Here is a 23,378-nt window from a genome sequence, read left to right on the forward strand (position 1 = left end):
AACAGACAATAGCATCCAACTGCTGCATGGTACAATCTGTATGATAGCACCTTAAAGAACTGATTATTTTTTTACACAGGTATGATATTGATGATGATGCCAAAGAAGGTATGTCCTTGTGACTTAAAAATATAATATAAACAGAGAAGCAGTGGAGGTGGAATATAACTACATTTACTGTTCTGTATTCAAGCAAAATTTTAGGGGAGGGTTATATTTTTATGCCTCTACATTTATTTAACAGCTATACCAGTTACTCTGCACATACGTTGATTTTAGATTTTAAAAAATCAAGAGCAACTTATACAACATGACTAATTTGTTCCATATAAGTACATTAAACTGATAATAATCATATGCTTTTACGTAACTGTGACTTTTACTAGGTTTTCTATTTTTACAAGCAGAAAGGCTCTGAGTATGACTTCCACCACTAGAACAGATATTATCATTCTTCTTATTATTATAATAATTATTATTATTATTCTCAACTACTCTAAAAGTTTCCTTTTTTCTACAGACTACATCTATGAAATCGTGACAATGTGAGGAGCATGAATCAGAATCCTGGATCATTTTCAGCTCATTACATCATTACGCAGTGTTTGGATGTTGTTGATGAACACTCATAGAGCATTGTTAATAAAGAACCATTAATACATGCATTATGCGGTTTATGATTAATATATGATATTGGCGAATATGTTGCAACCTGTTTTTACTACTGCTGTATGTTATTAAAACTGACAGTGGTGAGATTTTGAGCAGTCACCACTGCAATGATCACATGCTTTTACAAATGTGGACAAATCCTGTTTATCTCCAGTCGGTGTGTTGGCTGTAGATGATTTGGTTGGGGTAAAATGTGTAGTCATCAGCGTTTGTTTGAGCAACTTGTGGCACATTAAACAGATTGATTTACCTTGGCATAGTTTCTTCTTTTTGCTGATGCATACACTTACTGTTGGAATTCTTGTGACTTTTATTAACTTAAACGCATGTTTGAATGTGGTGAAGTTCATTTTCCAGCCGATTTTGACCTCTAATCCTCTTAGATTCTATTTTAAATGAAAATGTTATAACTGAGACAAAAACTACGCACTGTCGCGCCGTTAAACCCCCCCCCCCCCCCCTCTTCACAGACCTCGATACTGTCGCCAGGTCAGATGTAGGTTTTTATCCATGATAAGATTAGAGGGGGATTAAGGAGGATCCATCTGATCTCAGGTCTGTGTGCTGCGGCTGTATCGTGACATCCCCGTTGTCTGTTTTCTCGCGAGAAGCCGCGAAGTTTCCGGTGTTGTGTATGTTCCTGGAAACATGGCGGCCAGCTTCCGCGGCCGTCCTATCCGGAGTCTTCGGATGCGAGGTAAGCGTGTAAAACTTGATGCAGTGGTTTGTGTAATAGCGGGATATTGCAAAAATAGAATTTGTCAGGCACGCGATGGCCCTGGAGTGATCCCTCACCATGTCCGCTGTGTGTGTTTTTGATAGGTCGGAATGACAGCGGGGAAGAGAACGTACCGCTGGATCTGACCAGAGGTAAGCAGAGGCTTCATCACATCACCCTGAAAGCGATTATTGTTCAAAATGGATGAGGAGCTTTTCTGCAAACACCAGCCCTATAAAGTGAAAGTCCCGTTAGTCAGTGTACTTGTCCTGCCAATGCTGCTGTCATCTCGTCAGCTTTCTCTCTCTGTTTCGTCTAATAACATCGCTAGCGATATCATAATAACAGGCGGTAGCGAGCTAACTAACTAGCTGAGTTAGCGTTAGCTAGCTGCCACGGCTAACCAGCCATGACGACGCTCTGTTGTTGTGATTGGTGTGAGTGGGCAAGATAGCCTGTTATTTAGCCAACCAGTCATAAACGCTGTAGTCATGTATTGGTCATCGCTGGCTCTATGAGAAATAGGGTTTCAAGGCTGTTAGCTGGGTACCACTTAGACAGGACAGGGTACGCAGGGTGTTTTTTCCAGTGACACAGCTGCACAGTCTGCTCAGATTTACCCCTCCAGAGGCAGCACAGCATACCAGTTTGTTTACATGAAGCAGCGGTTCGCTGTCCGTTCTCTCTCTTTGGGACCCATCCACCGACTTATTTAATATATTCCATAGATAGATATTCCAACCGTGTGCACCATGGGACATTTTGCATTTCAAATGGCAGATGTATGCAGCACAAAAGGCCAAACAGTATTTTTGACCCCTGACATGATTCTTGCCCCCTACAAAAGGGGTGGGGTACACACACACTATGAGCAGTTTCATCATGGATTTGCAAAATAATAATCTAACAATATAATATATGTAGGACATTGATCAACCTCAGTGTCATTCCCGTCAGGGTGTGTGCTTCATAACATTATGGTGGCATGACACAAGAGTTTTGTACAATCCTAAAACTGAAGACCAACACATCTGTGTCCAGAAGTCCAAGATCATGAAGTGATGGTTCTTCTGCAAGTCTATGCCATCTGTTTTTATTGCAAGCACATCCTTACATGATGGGACACAAGCTCAAACTCGCCCCAAATCCATTTAAGATACTCCTGCATGTATAGATAGCTTCCCATCGCTGCCCTGTCAACTGATGGATGTCTGGTTGTATCTGATACATTTTTGCACCATTACAAGATTGGCTGTGCAGAGGAGCTAACGCTATGGTTTAGTATTTTTCTCATAATGATAAAAGAACATTTGTACATTTTGTACTCATTTAGCTAGAATAAATACAGTAATTGCAAAGCAATTTGTCATAGTCTGATATTTTGAAGCTCTTAACTGTCTTTTCATGCATTTAAGTTATTGTTTTGACAGATTCAAACTAAATATGGCTCATCTCTGGTAAACCTTGTTACTGAGGAGAAAACATTGAATGCAATGCATTAAGATGGTTCATTCATAGCAAACTGCAAACCTGAAACTGGTTTCCATGCAAACCAAACTACTGTTAAGGTGTAGGTTTTAAAAACCATCAGTCCTTTGTGAAGAACTTCAAAGTAAGCCCATAGTAGTTTAAAGGAACGTTTCCCCGCTCAAGTCTTGCTTTTACTGCTCAGACCTTGTTTTGACTGTACACACTAAATTAGTTTGACCAGCTAAGCCAACTTCCTTCCTGCAACATAACAATTATGGTTCGTTGACTGATATTATGGCAATATAGCTTAATGCTTGTCTTGGTTACATTGTATTTCCGTTTTTATCTCCTGCAGAACCATCAGAAAACTTCCGTGAAATCCTTCAAAATGTGGCCAAACCACACGGAGTCAGTAACATGCGAAAATTGGGCCACCTGAACAACTTCATAAAGGTAAGGCTGCCAAGTCATGATGCTTTTACCGCAGTCTGTTATTTTAGGCAGTGTTGATGTGAAAGTGTCAAAGTTGCTCTGTTCTTATCCCCCAAAACCAACATGAAGACCCTGTTGAAGCTGTGGATGCAAGCATACAGCCTTTCAAGAAGGCTGACACACTCCTCAGATATCTGTAAAGATTGACTGGCTGCGCTCCCCCTCCTCTGTAGTGTCACCACCAACCTCTCCTTGATCCTCCTCTCTTGGGTGTTGCTGCCAGCAGGCCTCGCCGTGCCTGTCATTGTAACGCTGACAGTAAATGTAACTGGAGCTCTTGGGATGTGAAAGCACTCTGACCTGATGTGCATCAAGAGCAGCACTCTGACTTTGAAACTTGAGATTTCTAATGTCTGGTTATTGTTCTTATAAACCTCAGACACTCACATTTGTAAAATCCCAACTTTATTCTATTCGCCTGTTTAACTGCGAGCTTTTCGTGCATGGATGATGCACTATCACTGTGAAGATTTCCTAGTACATACTGTATGATGTACATCCAGATATCTCACGTCAGTGAAAGCGACTAAATTGTGTTCAGGTAAACTGAAGCATAAAACGGGTGATCCTGAATAGTAGGAAGCAACAAAACTGCTGAATAACTGGGCTGTGTCTGTTATCAGCACCTGCTAGCTGTGATGCACAGGTTTATTGTTTGCAAATGAAAAAAGGAGGAAGCATAAAAGATGTAGTTGGTTTTGTATTGTTTTGGCTTTCAGTGCAGATAGAGGAATGTCTCTGATCGCTGAGTAAGAGCATGTGCAGATAAACAGTGGTTTTAGACTTCATTGTTTTTCTTTGCGTGGACATGGCCTGTCTCAGCCCTGTGATGGACCAGTGACCTCTCCGGGGTGTTTTTCTGCGTTCCTCCCAACACATACTTGAATAGTCTCCAGGAACAATTTTATTCACCGTCCCTGGACACTGATTCCAATTTAGATTTTTGCTGATTTCTGCTGAGCAGCCCGCTGCCTCAAACCAGGTCTGACTGTCTGTCATGGACGTATTTTGACCAATCATTGTGGAGGCACTGAGTGTTGGCTTTGTGTAGCTGGCATTGTAGCAGCATGAAAGATGAGTGTGTGTCTGTAATCTGTACTCCTAACTCTATTGTTTACAACTGACAGGAGGGTCATAGCCATGATGTGTTTGTGTGTGTGTGTGTGTTTGTGTGTGTGTGTGTGTTTGTGTGTATACGCCTGGTAGAGCACCAAGCCTCTGATTCCTTATAAGGGTTCCAGGACAGTGTGGGTGACCTAATCCCCCCCCCGGAGAGTGTCACATGCCCCTCGCCCGTCTCCTTTCCCCTCCTCCTGCCTGCTTGGGTTCTGACATCACAGCTGGTTTAAACCCCCTACTCACTATGTTCACCCATCCCATCCTGCTCCGTCCCTCCTCCTGTTGAGATGAGATGATGAGAGAGGTTGTTTATATCCAGTTCACACAAAAACTACTAGTTTAACTAACTCATTGACTCGCCTGCTCGTGCTGCACCAGGAAAGGCAAAGGTAGACTGATCTACTGTGACGGGTTGATGTGCTGGTAGCGTGGAGTTGCCTTAGGGTACCTTAAAGAAGGATGGCAGTCCTCAAATGGCAGCATCCTTTGCTCAAGGAGCTCATTGCTTTTTGAATATATTGAGTTTCAGACTGTGCTGTTGCCAGGTGACTTATTGTTTTTATAATGGACTGCTTTTGTGCACATACAATTTGAATGTGGAATATACCCACTGTGTGTGGGCCTCTGTTAATGATGGAGGACTTGTGGTGAGGGAACTGCTAGAAGTGGCAATTCAGGCTAAAAACAGCTTTCATTGCCTGGAAGGGTAAAGAAAACAGGAGCAAATAGTCAAAGAGTAGAACAGAATTAGGCGGCCTATTGTTTCTTCCTGTTTTCTCCCTCTATATATCGACCACATGTTCACAAAAGCACGTGTGCTCATAAACAACAAATGGTTGAGGTGACACAAGCCAACACCCGATGCTGGACCTGTGAATGTGTTGCCCCAACATTTTTGTAATTATAACCTCCATCTACCCCCAGTGAGAGCATGACACGATCCAGTCACGATTCACCTACCGCACACAAGTCAGCATGTAACAGACAAGTGGGAAAATACAACAAACACACCTGCATGGCTCCTGCAGCACCCTGTGCTGTTCAGTAGTTTGGATAGACACTTGGATTGATGCTTTTTTGACTCAAACACTGTTAAACAGTGAGCTGGAGAAGTATGATGCCATTTTGGAGTTGCTGTACTCCCTTAAAAACACCTTGAGGGGCCTTAGTTCTACATAAAGCCTGTGCTGTGCTTGCTTCTGTCCTTTATCAATACCATGTTCATGCATTTTTTTATATGAACAAATTCATTTATTCTTTTTGTCCTTTCTCTGTGTTGTAGCTGTTATGCAGCATTAACCACCGCGAGGAAAACTTTGGGTTTACGTACGAAGAAATCATCGTTTGGTAAGTGCTTTCAGCAGCACAGTAGCTGCTGGTTGTTCTCCATGTTCTGTTTGTCAACGCGTGCTCTTTTCCCATTCATTGGCCTGTAATTTATGCAGCTAAGTGAAATAGTTTGTGAGTCAGGCCCTCTGGCTCATCAGTGGGGATGTTTTGCATTTGCAACATAAATCTGATGAGAAGAGTCAGAGATCATCAGACTTGTGAAAGAATTCAGGAAATAGCAAGTTTGTGAAGTCTTAATAAATCTCATGTTTTGTCCATTTACTCATCTAAGTTTGATTTTTAACCCCCAGTCTGCGACTAGCTCTTCTGAATGAGGCCAAGGAAGTGCGTGCTGCAGGGTTGCGGTCGCTCCGCTACCTCATTAGAGACACCACTGTGCTGCAGAAGGTCCTCAGACTGCAGGTGGACTATTTGGTAGCCAGGTGAGATCCTGCTTGACCACACCAGTCCGATGGAAACGTGCTGTCTGGCTGACTTTTCATTTTGTTGGTCAAAGAATATTCATTTTTATGGGAAGTTGCTTAATTTGTTCAGAGGCATGCCAGTTGGTTTGACATGTTATGCTTCAGTCACACTTGATTTTCTCTTGCTGACACATTTGTTTTTCTCTTACTGACTGTCTGCGGCAAAGCGAAAAGGACGTGACTAATTACTTTTGTCTGCTTGTTTAGATGCATTGACATCCAGCAGAGCAATGAGGGCGAGAGGACTCAGGCCCTGAGACTAGTCCGAAAGGTAAGATAATGTCTGTTTTTAATTTCTACTCTTCCTACTCTTCCTCGAATTGATCCAGCTGCTGTTGTATTGTTGAAGAAATTTGCCTTCTTGGCAGCAAAGTGCCACCAGAAAGATCCTCAGGTTAGCAGCGGCGTCAGTGTGTGGATGGTTTGCACAAGTCTGCAGGCGAAGCTATTTATAGTGCTTTCTGTAGTTTACTGTAAACTGTCTTCACACATACACGCTCACACTCATGTGTGCACACACACATAGAGTCAGGGTCTGGTTTCAAGAAAGTGTTATTGGCCACCCTGGCAGTAATGCAACCCCTGTCCTCATTCTGTGGCTTAAAGCCGAGCCTCCTATCATAAAATACATTTCTGCATTGGATTGTAAAGCCTATATATTCGACCCCCCCTCAAAACGCTCAATTATTGTTTTGTATTTCAAAATGATTCAGAATTATTCTAGATGGCTAGAAAATAAGAAAAAAAACACATGGTAGTTATTTTTCTGCTTCTGTTTGTCCAGACTTGTTTGATGACTCATGCTTTCCTCCTCTCCCTCCCTCTGTAGATTATCACAGTCAATGCGATGCTGTTCCCCACCTCCATTGCGAACTCTCTAATTGCTGTGGGCACCGATGGACTACAGGAGAGAGACCGCATGGTCCGAGCTGCCATCGCCATCGTGTGTGAGCTAGGTGAGTGCACGGCACACAAGTAAAAGAAGCTCCAGTTCTGCATGCACAGCGGCTCTGTGAGGAGTCACCGGGAAGTTGCAATGTTAGTGGACAGAAATATGTTGTATAATACAGAGTTTTATAGGAAAAAATGTGAAAAGCCTCTCATGACTGGCTGAATTACTGCCTCTGTAGCCCTGAAGAACCCGGAGGTGGTGGCCAAACGGGGAGGCCTCAGCACCATCCTGAAGAGTGTGATTGACTGTCAGCTGAGTCGCATCAACGAAGCTCTCATCACCACCGTCCTCCATCTACTCAACCACCCACGTACCCGTCAGTACGTGCGTGTTGACGTGGAACTGGAGGTACACACACACACACACACACACACACACACACACACACACACACACAGATATGAATTCAGTGGAAGCTGCTGTTGATAAATGAGCCTGTGTGCTGGGAGTCATTCCAGTCACTATTAGCAGCCGTAGGTTGCCCGCCTCTTTCCCATGGAGCTTACAGTAATCAGTTACAGCATTTCTCTAAAGCCTCATTGTCTGTAAACAGACACCTGGGACAGGAGCATCTCATCACCACAGTCATAACATCCACACGGGTGTCATATGAGATCTAAAGCAGGTTAATTCTTACCGCAGGATGCTTGGTGGGAGTGTTTAGGAATGCATTCGCTTAATTTCCAAGAACTAATGAGCCTTAAACTGTGTTGTGTTCTGTTCTCATCCGTCTTTTGTGTGTGTTCGGTCCTCCAGCAAATCCTCGCGCCTTTCACAGATTTTCACTACCGTCACAACGCAGACACGGCTGAAGGGCAACTCAAGTGAGTGTGTGTGTGTGTGTGGGGGGTATGAAGAGTGTCACTGTTACAGTAGAAACAAAAAGATAGTGTTCTGACATTTCCCTCTGTTTACCGTTTGCTGCGCTCCTATAATGGTAACACCATGCATTGAGAAAGTCCACGGTTTGCAGTGTTTTTGTGATTGGACCCTTGTTATCAGGGCTGCTTGACTCCAGCATGACTTGCCTGAGGATGTGAAGCAGGCTAAATCACGATAGTCCTTTAAGGCACTCTGAAAGATTTCCTTTTATATAAAAAGATCTTTTACTGATTTTCCTTGACTCCCATTAATGCTGGATCCTTTGTGAAAAGTGCCTTACAAAGATCATAATGATGCAGTGTGTTTGGGACACGGTGTCCTGTTAATAATGTGTGTGTTGACACGTCCACAGGGAGGACAGAGAGTCCCGTTTCTTGTCCAGTAGAATGGCTATAGTGGCGGCCTTTCGCTCCTGGTCTGGTAAGGACTTCAATAATAAAAAAAAGTGAAGTAAAAACAGACTAGTTCAGGGGTCGGGAACCTTTTTGGCTGAGAGAGCCATGAACACCTCATATTTTTGAATGAAATTCCAGGTGTACAATATGTTTAAAACTAAAAATACAAGTAAATGTGTGCATTTTATGTAATTTCAACACTTTTAAAGTACAATAAGTCTCTGAATTCTTTTTAATAACATTGTTATGCTGTTGCTAATTAATGATGAGTTTGCTGACAGCGGGATTAACGACAAGCCGTAGTGCGCCCCTTTGCGCATGCGCACATCGACCGCTATTTTCGACAGCAAAATACAGCAGCCTCACATAAACAGTGCCTGTCACTACCCGATCTGCGTTGCCTCATCTGCGTTGCCTTTGTGATTGATGGATAGATAGATAAAGAGATAGACACAGCGACATGTATGTTTGCCACTTTCCCACTGAAATGACTGCGAACCAGCTTTCTAGTCGCTGGCTCGCACGTGCGCAAAGGATTTGTCTGCGAGCCAGATGCGGCCGTCAAAAGAGCCACATCTGGCTCGCGAGCCACTCATTTCCCAACCCCTGGACTAGTTTGTTTCGTATCACTTGTGCTTTATTGTTGCATGTAGCTTAAATGTCTCTTTCTTTGCTCAGGGATTATCAACCTATGCAAGGCTGGAAATTCTGGAATCCAGTCTTTAATTGGCTTACTCTGCATACCAAATATGGAAGTTAGGGTGAGTACTGAAGCTGAAATAATGAACTTTATTTGTTCCGCATTTGCAGCCTTAGTGTCATGTTGCTGTTTGTAGGGCCTGAAATGCTCCAATACAACAAGTACTGGCACCTTATTGATCTGTGTATTTAAAAAAAAAGGAGTACTTGTCTGTTTGGAGTCAGCATTTCACAGCACAGAGTGAGATATATAAGGCAGCCATGATAGATAAATCAATATTATCACTGTTTCTATTGGATCCAGAGGAAAACGAGTGTTGTGCTACACAGCAGCAACACTGAGACAGCAGAATCCTCTTCTGAATACTTGTGCTGTATCAAACATGTGTGTATCTGATCTCTCTAATATCGTTTGCCTCACAGAAAGGCCTGTTGGAGGTGTTATATGAGATATTCCGGCTCCCTGTGCCCATTGTTACTCAAGACTTCACGGAAGGTCTTCTAAGTGTTGGTGAGTAGAGCTTCTGTTAAATCTTCCTCCCAGTGTCTCTGTACCCAGAAATCTGGCTGTTGTTACATGCATTGCTTCATATGTAATTGCGGTTTGGCTAAGCGGCCTTCGATGATGATGACAACGAGCATACTACTTTGACACGCACAGTGAAAACTGATCTTTTCTCCGGTCGTCCTCAGACCCCGCCAGGTTCCAGGACACCTGGAGGCTGTCTGACGGGTTTGTTGCTGCTGAGGCCAAAGTCATCCTTCCACATCGGGCCCGCTCGAGGTGGGAGATGATATGAGAGGATAGAAACCAAACCTGACTGTCAACTCAGTCTGTGTATGAGTCATGAAATTTGTCTTTTTTCTGTTTGCTGCATCAGGCCTGATCTGATGGACAACTACCTGGCTTTTGTTCTGTCTGCCTTCATCACCAGCGGGCTGTTAGAGGTGAGCTGATGCTGTTTTCTGCACTTTCTTCTAAAAAAAGACACACATTTGCATTACGTGTGTGCACACCAGCGCTAGGTTGTGAGTGCTGCTATCGAGTCATCCTCTCTGTCACTGCAGGGCCTCGTTGAAGTTGTGACCAGTAGCGATGATCAGCTGGCTGTCAGAGCCACCATCCTCTTGGGAGAGCTTCTACACATGGTAATATTCAAATGCAGAAAATATCTCTTCCATGTTTATTTATTTTGTTGTGCTAAACGCTAAAGAAGAAACTAGCCCTAAATGCTTGTGCTAAACATGTAAACATGGCGTAAGTCTGGAAGATTTGTGCTTTTAGAAAAACAACCATGTTATTGGGATTCTAATAATAAATGCATTTGTTTCTTTTTCCTCCACCCGCCCCTCTCTTGTTTAGGCAAACACCATCCTTCCTCATTCCCACAGCCACCACCTGCACTGCCTTCCCACCCTCATCAACATGGCAGCCTCCTTTGACATCCCACAGCAGAAACGACTGTGAGTCCGCTCAGACGTGCGCGTCTGTTGTCCCTTACAAAAATCATTAAAACCAACATGTACCTCTAACCTTAACTCGTGTCGTCACGTGGATTATAGTGAACACCAAACATCCCCCGCGTGTTTTCTGTTTTTCCAGTCGTGCAAGCGCAGCAGTCAACAATCTGAAGCGTTTCCACGAGAAGAAGAAGAAAGGCTTGAAACCACACAGTCTTTACTTAGACCACATCATCCGCAAGTCTGTGTCTTCACACAACCGCAGAGAGTCGCACTCGCGTGTCCACAGGGACATCTACGTCATTAAGGTAAATATGAACACGTTCATTGGATTCTAGGTTTAAGTGTGTCTGCCCTCCTGTCTCAGCACTGTATTAAGGTAGTTTAAAGGAATACATGTTGGGAAATATGCTTGATTTAATCTTTGTGCGGTCAGTACAAAGGTCTGGGGTGTGTTCAGTTTAACTTGGCGCAGACAGTTGACCTGGTTATTGTGTCGAGTTTGGAAAATGTGCTGTTTTTAGTCAGCAAGTGGCCTCAGTATGTATTCCAACTGCACATTAAATCCCAGTGTGGCATTTCCTTCTTCTACATGTGTTTAACACACAAGATACAGTGTCAGAATGACACAGATTTCAAATTATTAGAAGCTGCCTTGATGGAGCTTGGCTAGCTGTTTCCCTTTGCTTTCAGTGTTTGTGCTAAGCTAAGCTAAACACACCTAAGAGGTCGTAGTTTACTGCCACTGGAGGACAAATGTGCTTTTTCCCACAATCTAAAGATTATTTAAATAGATAAAATGAATAAAACTGTGAAAATTCTTTATAATTAGTGCATCACATCACTGTTTTCTGTGTTTGTCTTCAGGACACAGAAGAAGCACTGATGATGAACCTGAGAGACAGTCATATTCTCAACCACAAGCAGAACCTGGAGTGGAACTGGTTGCTTATTGCCACAATCCTTAAGGTCAGGCTGTTCTCATGCAGCACCACAGACTCTTTTGTCCCCCCCAGTCTAATGTTTAAATGTTGTTTTTCTCCCCCAGTGGCCAAATGTAAACCTCAGGAACAACAAAGATGAACAGATGCACAAGTAAGCGACAGTCATACCATCAGAAGCCGTTACAGCATTTTTACTAATTTTCTGACTTTTTAAATATTTGTTTGTTGGCTTTGAGCAGGTTTGTGCGCAGGCTGCTGTACTTCTATAAGCCCAGTAGTAAGCTGTATGCAGGGCTGGCGTTGGATCACTCGAAGGCCAGACAGCTCACTGTGGTCGGCTGTCAGTTCGTGGAGTTCCTCATGGACTCAGATGAGGTTCGGGATGTGCACACGTAAAGCACACATTGCTGTTTTACCTTTTTGTCATTTTCTCACTTCGGCCGGCTCTCCCCCCTCCCTCCTCTTCCCACTGTCACCAGGATGGCCAAGGCTACCTGGAGGACTTGGTGAGGGACATGGTGTTATGGCTGTCCTCGTCCTCGGGGCTGAAGCCTGAGCGCTGTCTGCAGAGCAACGGCCTGCTCACCACGCTCAGCCAACACTACTTCCTCTTCCTGGGGACGCTCTCGGCACACCCGCAGGGAGTCAAACTGCTGGAGAAATGCGGCCTGTTTCAGTGGTGAGTGTACGGAAAAAAGCCGGTAAACGCTCAGAGACTTTCAGGAATGTTTGTTCGACGAATTGACGTGTTTCATCAATGATTCTGTTTTTGCAGCCTGCTGAATCTGTGCTCTGTGAAGAACCAGGATGCCGTGCTGAAACTTGCTGTATCCACACTGGACTACAGCAGAGACGGTCTGGCCAGAGTGATCCTCTCCAAGATCCTCACTGCTGCTACTGATGTAAGACAGACACGGCAGCAACAGGGCGTCACGTACAAACAAGCAAGGACAGGAAAATCAGTCCATGTTGTTAAAAACATCACATTTCAGAGTCAGAATCATTAGATAAAGTCATATTACTGCAAAAATAAAACAATGTCTGGGCCTGGTGTGTACGGAGGGATGGGTGTCAGAAGAAGTTGACCTCTATCAGCAGCTCCCAGTCACTGCATTCTTCGTGCATCCTAACGTCCCCTCTCTCTCCCACAATGCTTCTTGTCTTGCTGAGCAGCCGTGCAGGTTGTACGCCACAAAACACCTCCGGGTGCTGCTCCGTGCGAGCGTGGAGTTCTTCAGCAGCTGGGGTATGGAGCTGCTGGTCACGCAGCTCCACGACCACAGCAAGGCTGTGTCCATGGAGGCCCTGGACATACTGGACGAGGCCTGCGAGGACAAGGTGACCGCTTGAAAACACACTCAGAGGGCTGTCAGCACAAGCGTTGTCAGATTAGGGTGCAGCAGATTAATTCTTCCCTCTCTTGAGCTGTGGAAAACATTAACAGTGTTAATGGATATTGAGAGAGGCAGTGCTGAAATATTAATGTGTTGAAAGGCAGTTAGATGAGTTTATGATGTCTGTCTGACGTTTGTCTCTGACTTCTTCCTGTTTGTGCTGCTTCATAGTTATGCACTTTATCAGTATTACATCTTAAAATCTTAATACTTTTATTTATTACTTACTATTTATTAGTTATTTATTTGTCTATTTTTCCTCTACATTTTTAACTTTCTTAAAGCTTTTAATTTTTGTGCATTATACCTGCTTTTATCTTAAATTTATTTGGTTATTTATCTATTTATTTATTTTTTCTTTAGTCTTTCAATTTCTAGCTTCAGTGTTTCCTCATGTGGGGGCCTCCACACTGGGGTGTATGCCCGGTCTGCCCACGGGGGCCGTTGCTTGGAGGCCGCCTGGGCCCGAGGGACTTGGGTGGCTCTGCATTAAGTGCGGAGTCTGCCCCTGTCCATCGGCGTCTGGGTGGTCTCTGTGGCGGCGCTCCCGGTGGCCGTAGGCTGTGGCGCTTCCCGGTGTGGATGGCTCCCATAGGTGTTTCCTCACATGGTTCCTCAGTGCCCTGCCATGTCTCAGCACTGTGTGTGTGTGTGTGTGTGTGTGTGTGTGTGTGAGTGTTTGTGTGAGCGCATGTGTGTATATCTGGAAGTGGGATATTGTCTGTCATTATACGCTTTTATTCTCTCTGTTGTTGTTTTCTTTCATCTTGTGAAGCACTTTGTGTTGCATTTTAAATGGATGAAAAGTGCTATATAAATAAAGTTTGATTTGATTTGATTTGATTCATAGGCCAACCTCCACGCTCTAATCCAGCTGAAACCAGCTCTGTCCCACCTGGGAGACAAGGGCCTCCTGCTGCTCCTCAGGTGGGTGTTACCACGGCACCACTGCTTACCAAACACGGCTTCATTTATTATATATATATGATCCGTTCTGACACACCTTCTTCAATACACTCTTGTTTCTGCTGTTTAGGTTCCTGTCCATTCCTAAAGGTTTCTCCTACCTCAATGAGAGGGGCTATGTCAGCAAACAGCTGGATAAATGGCAGAAGGTATTATCAGGACATTAGAATACAGCGAAATAAAATCACATTTCTAGTGATTTCTTTTATATTTGTCTATTATGTTATGATAACACCACACACTAATAGAGGTTTTTATCTGACTCTTTGGCCTAAATGCTTTTTTTAATTGCAGGAATACAACCTTAAGTATGTGGACCTGATAGAGGAGCAGCTCAACGAAGCACTAACAACTTACCGCAAACCCGTCGATGGAGACAACTACGTCAGACGCAGCAACCAAAGGTGAGAAGTTGGCGTGTGCCATCTGCTGTCGAGCCACACGATGCACTGCAGAATGTGCTGCTAATTTCTCCTACTGTGTCTCCAGGTTACAGAGACCAAATGTCTATCTCCCTGTGCACTTGTATGGTCAGCTGGTCCACGATAAGACGGGCTGTCACCTATTGGAGGCTCAGGTAACGTCTTTGTTCGTTCAGTTGTTTCATTCTCCATGTTTATTGGTCTGTGGGTTTAGTAGATTTATCAGCCTTTTTTTTCCTAAAGTCTGTCTTTTTCCGTCTGCAGAGTGTGGTTCCTGACCTCAGCTACACGGTTCGCTCCCCGATGCTGGACACCTGGGAGGGCATTAAACAGCTGAAGGCTGCTCTCTGGGCTCTGGTCAGCTTCACTTGCTATCAGTTTATGTCACTATGATATTAATAGTTACAGAGAGATGGCTCTGATTGTTGTTGTTGTTTTTTTCCTCTCAGGGCAACATCGGCTCTTCAAACTGGGGTCTGAATCTCCTGCAGGAGGAAAACGTCATTCCTGACATCCTGGCGTTGGCTCAGCACTGTGAGGTGCTGTCAGTACGAGGGTAAGGTCGTTCTGTCAATCACAGCACCGTGTGAGAACAGCTCAGGATGTAACTGCGTTAACTAACAGTGAAGAGTAAGGTGCAAAAACTGAAAACGAGAACATCTAAATGTATTTTTTAGATAATTCACACATAAATTGAACCATGTAAACAATGACAATAAAAGTCTTTTAAGCTTTTCCCAGCAGTGATATGGGAATGACTCTGGACTTAAAGGATAACTTTCATTTTTTACAACCTGGACCTTATTTGTAGCATTAAATACGACCGTTTACTCCCCCAGACAACTTTGGTGGCATTTGGAGTCGTTTTGAAGAAATTAGCCCCAGAGGAGCGGGGCATATATCCGTATAATGCGAGTACTCGGGGCATCCATGCGCAGCCTCTATATAACACATAATCTGCAGAAACTCGTTCATATTCCAATATTTTGTTCTGATATGCTGGTGCTATTCCCCTCTGAGCCCGTGGTGGCATGTTATCAACATCCGGCGTCTCTAGGCAACTACCTCTGACGTGGATGATGTCATTACCGAACGCCGGGCGCTGCGAGCAGCCAGCCACAACACGGCTGACTCTGCGGCGGTCGGCTACGAATACGCAATAACGAACCATAGCTGTGCCAAACTACAGCTAAACTAGCCGACCGCCGGCTCAGAGGGGAATAGCACCAGCATATCAGAACTAAATATTGGAATATGAACGAGTTTCTGCAGATTATGCGTTATATAGAGGCTGCGCATGGATGCCCCGAGTACTCGCATTATACGGATATACGCGCCGCTCCTCTGGGGCTAATTTCTTCAAAACGACTCCAAATGCCACCAAAGTTGTCTGGGTGAGTAAATGGTCGTATTTAATGCTAGAAATAAGGTCCAGGTTGTAAAAAACCAAAGTTATCCTTTAAGATGTTTTAGGTGCCAAAAAAACCAAATAAATTGAAAAATGATTGAACAATTTTGACTTCAGATGCGTCTCGCAGTTTTTCAGAAGCAGCATCTGATTAGTCGTGTCGACCTGAAACATCTCTTCAAATCAAACCAGGGCACATATTTCTGAATGTGTATAATGGGTTAACAGGACATATTTGTACGTTTACTAACCGTCCTCTCCGTCCGCAGGACATGCGTTTATGTGCTGGGTGTGATCTCCAAGACCAGGCAGGGCTGCGAGGTGCTGAAGCAGTATGGTTGGGATGCAGTGAGGCACAGTCGCAGGACGCTGTGGCCCGTCACTCCAGAAGAGGTCGACGCACAGCTGACCTCTGAACTGTCCTCGGTGCCGAGCACGCTCAGTCTGAACTCTGAATCCACCAGCTCGCGCCACAACAGCGAGAGCGAGTCTCAGCCGAGTACGTAGATCTGCATTTTTAGACAGTCAGAAAAACTACCGGTTGTGTTTTTGATGCTGCACCATCACAGTAATCAGGTATTTTGCAGTGTCTTGCAGTTATTAGTCCTGTAACGCTCTGTGTGAATTCACGCTTTGTCCTCGCAGACATGTACATCCTGGATGATGACAAGTGTGACGTTCTGGACCAGTCAGACGAGCCCTCTTTCTATCTGCACTCCAAACCAGTCAAGGACCGCAGCCCCTTCACCATCCTGGCCTCCACACGCTTTGTTCGCACTCGCTTCCTCAACTCCCTGTCCCTCCCCAGCAAGAAGCTGCGCTCCACCAGCGACCCCAAGACCCCGTCAGGCTCTCGGACCCCTACTGAACTCAAGACGGGTAGTATGAGGCGGAACAGGACAGTGACGGAGCCCTCAGTGTATAGCCCGAACCAGGGGGACGTCTTCACCTCTGTGTTTAATGGCAGAGGAATGCCGAAGAGTCCCACGGTCAGCCTGGAGACGTCCTTTGTCGGGACCAGGGGGGGCTCTGAGGAGCAGCTCGTGGATGGCAGGCTGGCCAGGGGAGGAGGCTCAGGCCTCGGACTCAGTGGTCTCGGAGGGCACGGGGCCGCGGAGCACCCCAGCCGGGAGAGGGAGCAGAGCAGCCGAGAGCGTCTAGCGGGCGGAGATGGCGGTTCTTCTTCGAGTGGAGGCAACGTGGGAGGGGGCGTAGGAGGCGGCGGAGGTACTCAGTTTAAAAGCCGCAGTCAGAGCTTTAACACGGACACCACAACCAGCGGCATCAGCTCCATGAGCTCCAGTCCCTCCAGGGAGACCGTCGGAAACCCCGAGCATCCCGAACCCGAGCCGGACTCCTCTGACTGTGTGAGCCTGAACACAGTGGTGTCAGCCAAGACTGTCAAAACGCTGTCCTCCCTCACCCCCCAGGCTCAAACCAACCACATGTCCACGTCCAAGTCCTCCACTGTCTCTCTGGTACCGCCCGGCTCCTCGCACACCCTCCCCCGCCGAGCTCAGTCTCTCAAGTCTCCCTCAGTGACCACCATCAAGAGCCTGGCTGACTGCAGCTTCATGTACACGAGCCCGCGGGACGCGCTGGGCTACGCTACACTGAAGAGGCTGCAGCAGCAGAGGATACACCCGTCTTTGTCTCACAGCGAAGCGCTGGCTTCACCAGCCAAAGACGTGCTGTTCACGGACACCATCACTATGAAGACCGGCAGCCTGGACTCCAGACTGACGCCTCGCAGGTGAGTCAGCCATCGCTACAGGGACGATGGGACGGAAAGCAGACACTGAATGCATCTTTTTTTCCTTTATCTACTTGAACGTAGGTAATGACAGCTGTGAGTGTGTTTTTTGTGCACTTTCTGCTGTCTGTCAGGTTATCAGATAGGAGGGGTACCTGTCCAGAACCCAACGTCTTAAGTCCATACCACAGGCTGTCCAGAACACTCGTACCGCGGTGGGTGGACCTACCTAGTGTCCTCCTCTGTAGAGATGTAGCCTGTAGCACCGATCCAGACAAATGTGTCCTCACTGCTTTTACTTCAGTAGCAACTACAGCTCTATGCCTACAGTTGTTTTGACTCCTGCAGCCCCGTAGTGTGAATTTGACCAATGTAAGTCGGTCAGGTGCTGGTTGTTCCCTCCCTTTTGAGCTGACACCCTTCCTACAGATATGAACAGCGCACAGGTAGAGATAAGTCACTGACGGCAATGCCATTGGTAGACTATGGAGTCTTGGTTCGTCAACATTGTTTTCATACCCTGACAACCATCATTTACATGTCACATCCTTTTTTAAAGGACCAGTGTGTGGGATTTAGTGCCATCTAGTGGTGATGTTGCAGACTGCAACCAAGTGAAGAGCCAGTTTTTGGTTTGTCTACATTTTGTACCTGATTATACACTAATGAAAACATTATTGTCAATATTACATTAAGATTTTTGCCATATTCGACCAATAGATTCCCCCTAAATCTTACACACTGGTCCTTTAAAAAAGACTGCGTGGTATCAAGTGTGAGGCCTTTCTTCATAAGATGAAGAAACATGCGCTGTCACAAAGTCTCTAAACGATATATCTTCACTCTGGCTATAAAATATTTTTACTCATAACAGTTAAATGATAATAACTTAAAATTTCAGGTGATTGAATTGATTTCTGTATTGATCTGTTATTATTATTAATCTACCCAGAGCCTGAAGTGATGCATTTCAATAATTCTTTTTTTCTGGCCAACTGTCTGAATAGTTTTGATTGAAGGATTTTGAAGAAGTCTATGTCGAGGCTGAGCTGAAGATTTCAGAAAGATAATAAACGAATCTTCTCATTTTAGAGGTTTCAACCAGCGAATGGTGAGAAAGAAAAAACCAACTCCAACGATGAATGAATTAGCAGAAGAGCTGCTGATTAATTTTCTGTTGATTCGCGTGAACAAAAAATTACACACTGATGTGACGTGTACGATTATTTTCCAACACTACAAATATGCCATTATATAACGTTTTAGTTGATACTGAGCTGCTCTAACCCCTTTTTCCACTTCCACAAGTGATTTTTTAGACCTTTTGTACGAACTTGTAGCTCCATTTCACCTCTGAGTAGACTTTCTGTCTGTGTGAAGCTGTAGACGACTGATCCTTGAGTGCTTTAGTGTTTTTTAAAGCTGTGCCAGTAGGTCCTCGGCGTTGCGTCACAGCAGCGATATCACTTGTTGTACCTCCAGTTGTCCGATGCTGTGAGTAGCTGCCGCCCTGATAGCACGTCAAGCTTTAGCCCCCGGTGTGATCCCGGCTTCCTTCCCACTCTCCGGTCACTAAGTCTCTGTCTCTGTGCTTTTATCCAACATTTCTTCACTTACTCCTCACGTTCCTCCTCCGTCCCAGTCTCTCCCCCCGGATCCTCTCACGCACCTCTCCTCTTGCCCTTCCTAGGTTTCTGAAGGCTCTGAGCTTTGCCTCTCTGGATAAAGAGGAACTGCTCAGTCCCATCAACCAAAGCACCTTGCACCGCTGCTCTTCAGTGCGCTCAATGGTCTCTAGCGCCACCTACGGGTGTAACGACGACTACATTGGCCTAGCGCTGCCCATGGACATCAACGATATGTTCCACATCAGAGACTCCGCCTACTTTCAGCAGAGGATCAGCCCGCCGTCCGAGGAGCGGAAACGCTTCCTGTTTGGTGACGGAGACGGTAAACGCAGCCTCAAGCCTGATTAAATAATAATCCAGCCACAAAAAACATTTGAAACATTGCTCACCATGGTTTTCCCTCTGCAGGTGATCGCCCTGCTCTCCCAATACTGAAGCAGCAGTTCAGTATCTCTGAGCTGATCGCGTCCCGAGGCGACGGCCAGAACCACGCGGTGGGCTCAGAAGAGACGGGCCTGCAGGATCACTGCGACGAAAACTGCCTCTACTGTGTAGGAGCCACCGTCCTCGGGTACCAGACACAGCCACAGATCAACAGCACAGACCCTCGGACAGGTGAGCTGACACACACACACACACACACACACACACGTGGACACACGTTAAAGTCGGCGCGGGAGATAACGAAGCATTTTTTCTGCCAGACTATGTCGACTTCCCGTCGTGGGGAGGACAGAGCGGCCATCGTCTGGAGGTGATGCCTCAGTCCAAGTTCTCTGGAGTGTCGGGCTGCAGCGACGCCGCCGTGTCACAGGGCTCCATCTGTAGCACGCCCACACCTGGTGACATCGTCATAGGTGAGAGGAAGAACCACGAGTTCTTCTTTCATGTTTGACACACAGTAAAATTACTGTCTTGTTCTGTTATCGTTTCATTAAAAACGCAGTAAAATGTGTTTAATTCTTAACGTCTGAAAGTAAAAAAATTAAGTATTACTTTACTTCCACAAGAAAATATTAATTTGTGTCATATTTTCATCATATTAGAATATGAAATTATATTTAAGAGCTGAAATGTCTGAATGAAACTCCTGTATGAGATTTATCTTCAGTGTTTTTTGCATTTTATTTATTTGTTTGAAGTTTATTTAACCAGGAAAGCCTCTTTTTGTGTCTTCTAAAACAATGCAATCTAATACAGATAACAAAATATATTTAATATTGTGTCATAAAAATATCAGTCCTTGAATTTTTATTGGAGTATGAAAGAAGAAGCAGGCAGCTCTGGGTGGGTTCTGAGCTCGACGGTGTAATAAACAAATGTTATTGTGACGCAAGAACAAAGAAATGGCAACAGAGCACACCTGGACCGGGTTTTTCAGTCCCCTTAACCTGCACACACATGCCACGGGGGCACAGATCGGGGGGCAAGAGTCAGGCAGATGTCTGGTGTTCTTGTCATGTATTTAATAGTCAACAAGTCTGCGAGACAAGCGATGTCTGTGATTTACGTAAACAGAGACACGCATTCGATGCATTGAAAGGGCCGAATCAGATTCATCATCAGTTGAGCCTTGTGATTGGTTCGCTGTCTCCACATAAAAGCATCTTTCCTCAAACTTTCACCTGCGCTGCTTTCACCCCCGACACAGCCGTACCGGCATTTTCTCTGAGATGTTTCAGCAGTAGTGCTTAATGTAGTAGTATTTATTGAGTATTTATTTATTTATTTAGGGGGCAAGGCGATTTCAGAAGACGGCCCCGCCTCGCGAGTCTTGCTGAGGAAGGAGGTGCTCCGCCTCATCATCAACCTCAGCTCCTCTGTAGGAACCAAAGGCCATGAAACAGGACTACTGACGTAAAGCTCTCCCTCCTCCTTTTTTGAGATGCATGTTCAGTTTGCAGAACTGCGAGAGTTGTTTTTTTTAAGCTCTGTGAATTCTCCTTCCCCTGCAGGATAAAGGAGAAGTTCCCCTACGCGTTCGACGATATCTGCCTGTACTCCGAGGTTTCTCACCTCTTAGCCCACTGCATGTTTCGCCTGACTTCAAGACGATTCATACAGGAACTGTTCCAGGACGTGCAATTCATGCCAGTAAGATTTCCGCCATGTTTTCTGAAGCTCTGCATCTGTTTACAATCCCACGTATGACATTCTTTCTTCCTCTTCTTCAGATGTATGAGGAAGCAGAGGCAATCCTGACAAAGCTACCAAAACCTGTTGAAGAGGATGTTGACCCCCCTTCAGAGTCCTGATCGTCCTCCCCCTCAGCCCCGGTCCTGCCACCCTACGAACATGGAGAGAAAGACCGAGAGAATATGAGATATGGCTCTGAGGATGGGGGGGCGTCTGGCATGTTTCTGTTGCTCAGATTAGAGAACCATGGCCAAGAAGGAGGAGGAGGAGGAGGTCATTGCTCGCTTTTTTTTCTAGCCAGCACAAGCTAGAAACAAAGGACGTCGGTATCTGTAAACAAAGTTTGACCTGACACGCCTGATGCTGTCTCAAGACAGTTTAACCAAATACTGTTTTCAGATGGCAACACTCAATAATACATCAACATCATTCTTAAGGACACGGTGGATCATTAAGACAAAGACTCGTTGTGTTTAAAAAAAAAAGAAGAAGAAGAAGAAAATATTCTCTCAACATTTTACCTTTTTCCAGAGGTGGTGTTTTTCTGTAATGAAATGAATAAGGCATGTTGTTGTGTCTACCCAGTGATTCCTCTGACCCTGCGCTCTTTTCTCCTTATGAAACAAAACACTACAGAAGGGTCCTGCTGTTTTTAAAACTTGTCTGGAGCCTTCCCGCTTCACACCCCACCCTGACCTGCGATCTGTTCCGGCCAGATGTGTGCTTTTGCTTCTCTTGCCTCGCCACTTCCTACAACCTGTAGCCTCTTGTCAGCACAGACAGCCAATTACTTTTCTATTTCTTGTATCTCAGACAATCAAACATCACTAGTATTGCATTTTCTAAAGCACTATATATGCCATCCTTACACTGTACATGAGGAGAACAGCATGTGATTTAATGCTAGTTGATGCCATCCCTCACCCGCTTAGGACCTTTGCTGTTTTTCTTCAGCCATTGCATTATTAGCGAGCTTCTCGGGAGGTGGGTTGATCTTTGGAAAGATGTTCGGTTGTGCAAGTTAATCTGTAGAAGGATTCGTTACAGATTTAGCACCAAACTCAGACCCAGCTCTATACCTTCTTACCTCTGTGCTCCACTTCCACTGCATGTGCAACAAGCATGGCAAAGTTGTGACGTCACCTTAACGTGTTTCTTGCGTGTAAAACTTAAAAAAAAAAAAAGAATAGGTTGCCATTACATGCTGCCATCACATTGTAGGAATACAATTAGCCCTGAATCTGTTTCCACAATGCAATATCACTGTCTGTCATTGGCTGAGATGGAGGAGGAAGAGGAGGAGGAAGGGGTGCATTGACTAAAGGATTTGTAAAAGGTTTCCAGGGAAACGGGGGATCTCTGTTTCCATTGGCTTGTATTTGCTATAATGCTGCTACACAAATGGACTCATAGAGAGATGATTCATAGATCAGCTGAGTGATGTCAGATCCGATCTATTTATTATATGTCTGTACCATAGAGTGAGCTCAACCAGAGAAGAAAAAAGTTATTTATATTTTTTCCTCAAGACTGTATTATAATTTAAAAAGTTTTTTTCTTTTTTTTTTTTTTTTTTGGCCTGAATCGTGGTTTCCCTTGTATAATGTGTACAGTATGTTTTTGTGGGCATTGATGACCTGAAGAAACATACAATCCTATCAAAGGGATGCATTGTTAATAAAACAAAATTTGAAATACCCAAAAATGTTTTGACCCTCCTCATTTCTTTTTGCTGATTTGTGACTAATATCTGAATTCGCTCTTGTCTCAATGTCGTGTCTAAAACTGATTTATGATAAAGAAGCAGCTCTTGCATGCAGACGTTGAACATTATTTCGGTTGGCGTGTCATTTAGCTTCATTAGACACATAACCCTGCTAAAGTTATGCTGTCAAACCTGCAGAAAAGGGCAACAAATCGTGTCCTGAGTTGGAGTTTGATTCAAAACCTTTTCCCATCATTACTGCTCTATGAAGAAAATGAGTAATAACCACATTTTCTAAACATTTTAACTCTATTCAGCAACACCAACTGTTGCACTGGCTCCATCCAT

General features: G+C 44.8%; 1 protein-coding gene across 1 annotated transcript; it reads left to right on the forward strand.

Annotated features, from left to right (window-relative positions):
• The first annotated feature begins 1,316 nt into the window (after positions 1 to 1,316).
• Positions 1,317 to 21,554, forward strand: LOC121606554 (rapamycin-insensitive companion of mTOR-like). Its single transcript, XM_041936939.1, has 37 exons — positions 1,317 to 1,369; positions 1,495 to 1,542; positions 3,216 to 3,313; positions 5,754 to 5,818; positions 6,112 to 6,243; positions 6,493 to 6,556; positions 7,115 to 7,241; positions 7,416 to 7,585; positions 7,994 to 8,061; positions 8,472 to 8,539; positions 9,193 to 9,275; positions 9,637 to 9,724; positions 9,907 to 9,997; positions 10,095 to 10,161; positions 10,282 to 10,362; positions 10,577 to 10,677; positions 10,817 to 10,982; positions 11,542 to 11,643; positions 11,723 to 11,769; positions 11,858 to 11,993; positions 12,098 to 12,297; positions 12,394 to 12,520; positions 12,792 to 12,956; positions 13,863 to 13,939; positions 14,049 to 14,127; positions 14,273 to 14,382; positions 14,468 to 14,555; positions 14,665 to 14,757; positions 14,850 to 14,956; positions 16,078 to 16,307; positions 16,454 to 17,561; positions 19,252 to 19,511; positions 19,598 to 19,804; positions 19,894 to 20,046; positions 20,923 to 21,046; positions 21,145 to 21,283; positions 21,364 to 21,554. Exons 1-37 carry the CDS (start codon positions 1,321 to 1,323, stop codon positions 21,442 to 21,444), a joined length of 5,199 nt encoding a protein of 1,732 aa, XP_041792873.1. The 5' UTR covers positions 1,317 to 1,320; the 3' UTR covers positions 21,445 to 21,554.
• Positions 21,555 to 23,378: the final 1,824 nt, after the last annotated feature.

The sequence above is a fragment of the Chelmon rostratus genome, chromosome 5, assembly GCF_017976325.1.
Source record: "Chelmon rostratus isolate fCheRos1 chromosome 5, fCheRos1.pri, whole genome shotgun sequence".
NCBI lineage: Eukaryota > Metazoa > Chordata > Actinopteri > Chaetodontiformes > Chaetodontidae > Chelmon > Chelmon rostratus.

Excerpts from the sequence above, each read along its gene's own strand:
- LOC121606554 (XM_041936939.1), top strand. The coding sequence starts at position 1,321 with ATGGCGGCCAGCTTCCGCGGCCGTCCTATCCGGAGTCTTCGGATGCGA. Across the intron at positions 12,298-12,393 it reads AAATGCGGCCTGTTTCAGTG|CCTGCTGAATCTGTGCTCTG; the intron begins GTGAGTGTACGG and ends CTGTTTTTGCAG. Across the intron at positions 21,047-21,144 it reads CATGAAACAGGACTACTGAC|GATAAAGGAGAAGTTCCCCT; the intron begins GTAAAGCTCTCC and ends CTTCCCCTGCAG.